At 51.8% G+C, this 1,773-nt stretch overlaps 1 protein-coding gene across 1 annotated transcript in view; it reads left to right on the forward strand.

The window, feature by feature from the left end:
* S100a2 (S100 calcium binding protein A2) overlaps nt 1-1,773 on the forward strand; it is a 28,527-nt gene that overhangs the window by 23,002 nt on the left and 3,752 nt on the right. Inside the window, exon 2 of the mRNA XM_013353763.2 lies at nt 764-911. Within this exon, the coding sequence (XP_013209217.1) occupies nt 771-911 (141 nt within the window). The 5' untranslated portion in view covers nt 764-770. The remainder of the gene's footprint in view (nt 1-763; nt 912-1,773) is intronic.

Consider the following 1,773-nt stretch of genomic DNA (forward strand, 5'->3'; position numbering starts at 1 on the left):
TTTTTTTTTTGGTTTTTCGAGACAGGGTTTCTCTGTAGCTTTGGAGCCTGTCCTGGAACTCCCTTTCTAGACCAGGCTGGCCTCGAACTCACAGAGATTCGCCTGCCTCTGCCTCCCGAGTGCTGGGATTAAAGGCGTGCGCCACCACCGCTCGGCTTCAGAATCCTTCTTGATGGGGAGAGTGTTCAGTTGTCTCCATCCTGCTCCCTGTCTGCAAAGAACGAGCATGTGCGGCACAGCTCGCAGCCTGTCACACAAGGAGAGTCCCTGTCGGAAGGATGGCAGAGCCTCTGACTTCAGGAGACTAGGGTCTGTGAAAGCTTTGACCCCTGCATGGGGCCTCATACTCTTGGACTGTTCCCATGGCTGCTGCCAAGCAATCCCGGGAGCCCATGGACACATTTATGCTCTACATTCCTGCCACAGACAGGAGTCAAATTGAGCTTCTAGACACCCTGCAGCCTCCTCCCATCCCCCTCTCTGCCTCCCGTAGACACTCGAGTAGGGAGGCCTCCCTGAAGAGGTGTGTCCCTAGAATACGAAGTCCTGCTTTAGGTGGCTCCAGATCACAGGAGAGGTTTAACGTCTGAGTGCAGTGTGAAGTGGCTGTGTGAACCCTGGTGCTCAGGGAGACACACTACCAGAGCAGGATGCAGGCATCGCCTTGTCATTCCGAGAGGATAGGCTTGGTGGAGCAGAAGCAGACCTTGTAGACTGGACTTGAGGCCCCAAGTTCCCCGATGGTGTTCTTTTGTGTCTCTAGATTCAAGATGTCCAGTCCACTGGAAGAAGCTCTGGCTGTGATGGTCTCCACCTTCCACAAGTACTCCGGTCAAGAGGGTGACAAGTTCAAACTCAGCAAAGGGGAGATGAAGGAGCTTTTGCATAAGGAACTGCCGAGCTTTGTGGGGGTAAGTGAGGCAGGCCAGGAGGGGAGGCAGGGAGCGGTAGGTGGACACACAGGGTAAATCTTTTCCTGTTTTCATTCTCAAGGTGCCTCCTGGTGCTTGTGCTAGGGTGGGGCTAAGGATCTCCCCATCAGCTTCCACTCCCCGGTCCCTGGGGTGGCAGTTAGTCTATGTGTGAACAGACTTATCAATGGCTAGCCCCTTCACTATTCCTGAGCTGTACACTGCTGTGGGAGGCTTCAGAGTCCATTGGTAGACTCTTGTTATCTGCTAGTGGAATAGTCCCAAGCTCAGGGACGGGAGGCAGCTGGCCCAGGGTCGCACAGGGATATTACTAGGGCATTAGTTTCTCCCTTTATTTTACACATTTGTATGGTAAGCCAAGAAAACATGCAGAAAGAATGGATTCCAGCTAAGGCATGCACTCTGGGGCATTTGGCAGCGAGGTGCAGCTAGGTCTCAGTTTGCTTCTTGTCTTGAACAGACTAACGGGTAATCCTAGAGACTCAGGTCTCAGGCCTTAATATGAGGCAGGGCTTACTTTTTTTCCCCTCCATTTCGGGTTAATTCTCTCCCATTGTTTTGGCTGGTATTAAAAAGTTCGTCTTTTCTGAATTCAGCCAGCTGAATTCAGGGCAGTAAGCTTTGATTTTTCTCATCATCAAGATGAAGCTGGGATCCAGCAGAGATTAGAGTTCATACCTAGTCTGAGGAACACCCAGCACCCAGCATCCCCCACTCCAGCAAGCATGCTGGAAACTTTTTTTTTGGGGGGGGGTTGGGTTTTTTCTTTTTGTTTTTCGAGAGGGGGTTTCTCTGTAGCTTTGGAGCCTGTCCTGGAACTAGCTCTTGTAGACCAGGCTGG

The sequence above is a fragment of the Microtus ochrogaster genome, unplaced genomic scaffold (assembly GCF_000317375.1).
Source record: "Microtus ochrogaster isolate Prairie Vole_2 unplaced genomic scaffold, MicOch1.0 UNK16, whole genome shotgun sequence".
In the NCBI taxonomy this organism is placed as follows: Eukaryota; Metazoa; Chordata; class Mammalia; order Rodentia; family Cricetidae; genus Microtus; species Microtus ochrogaster.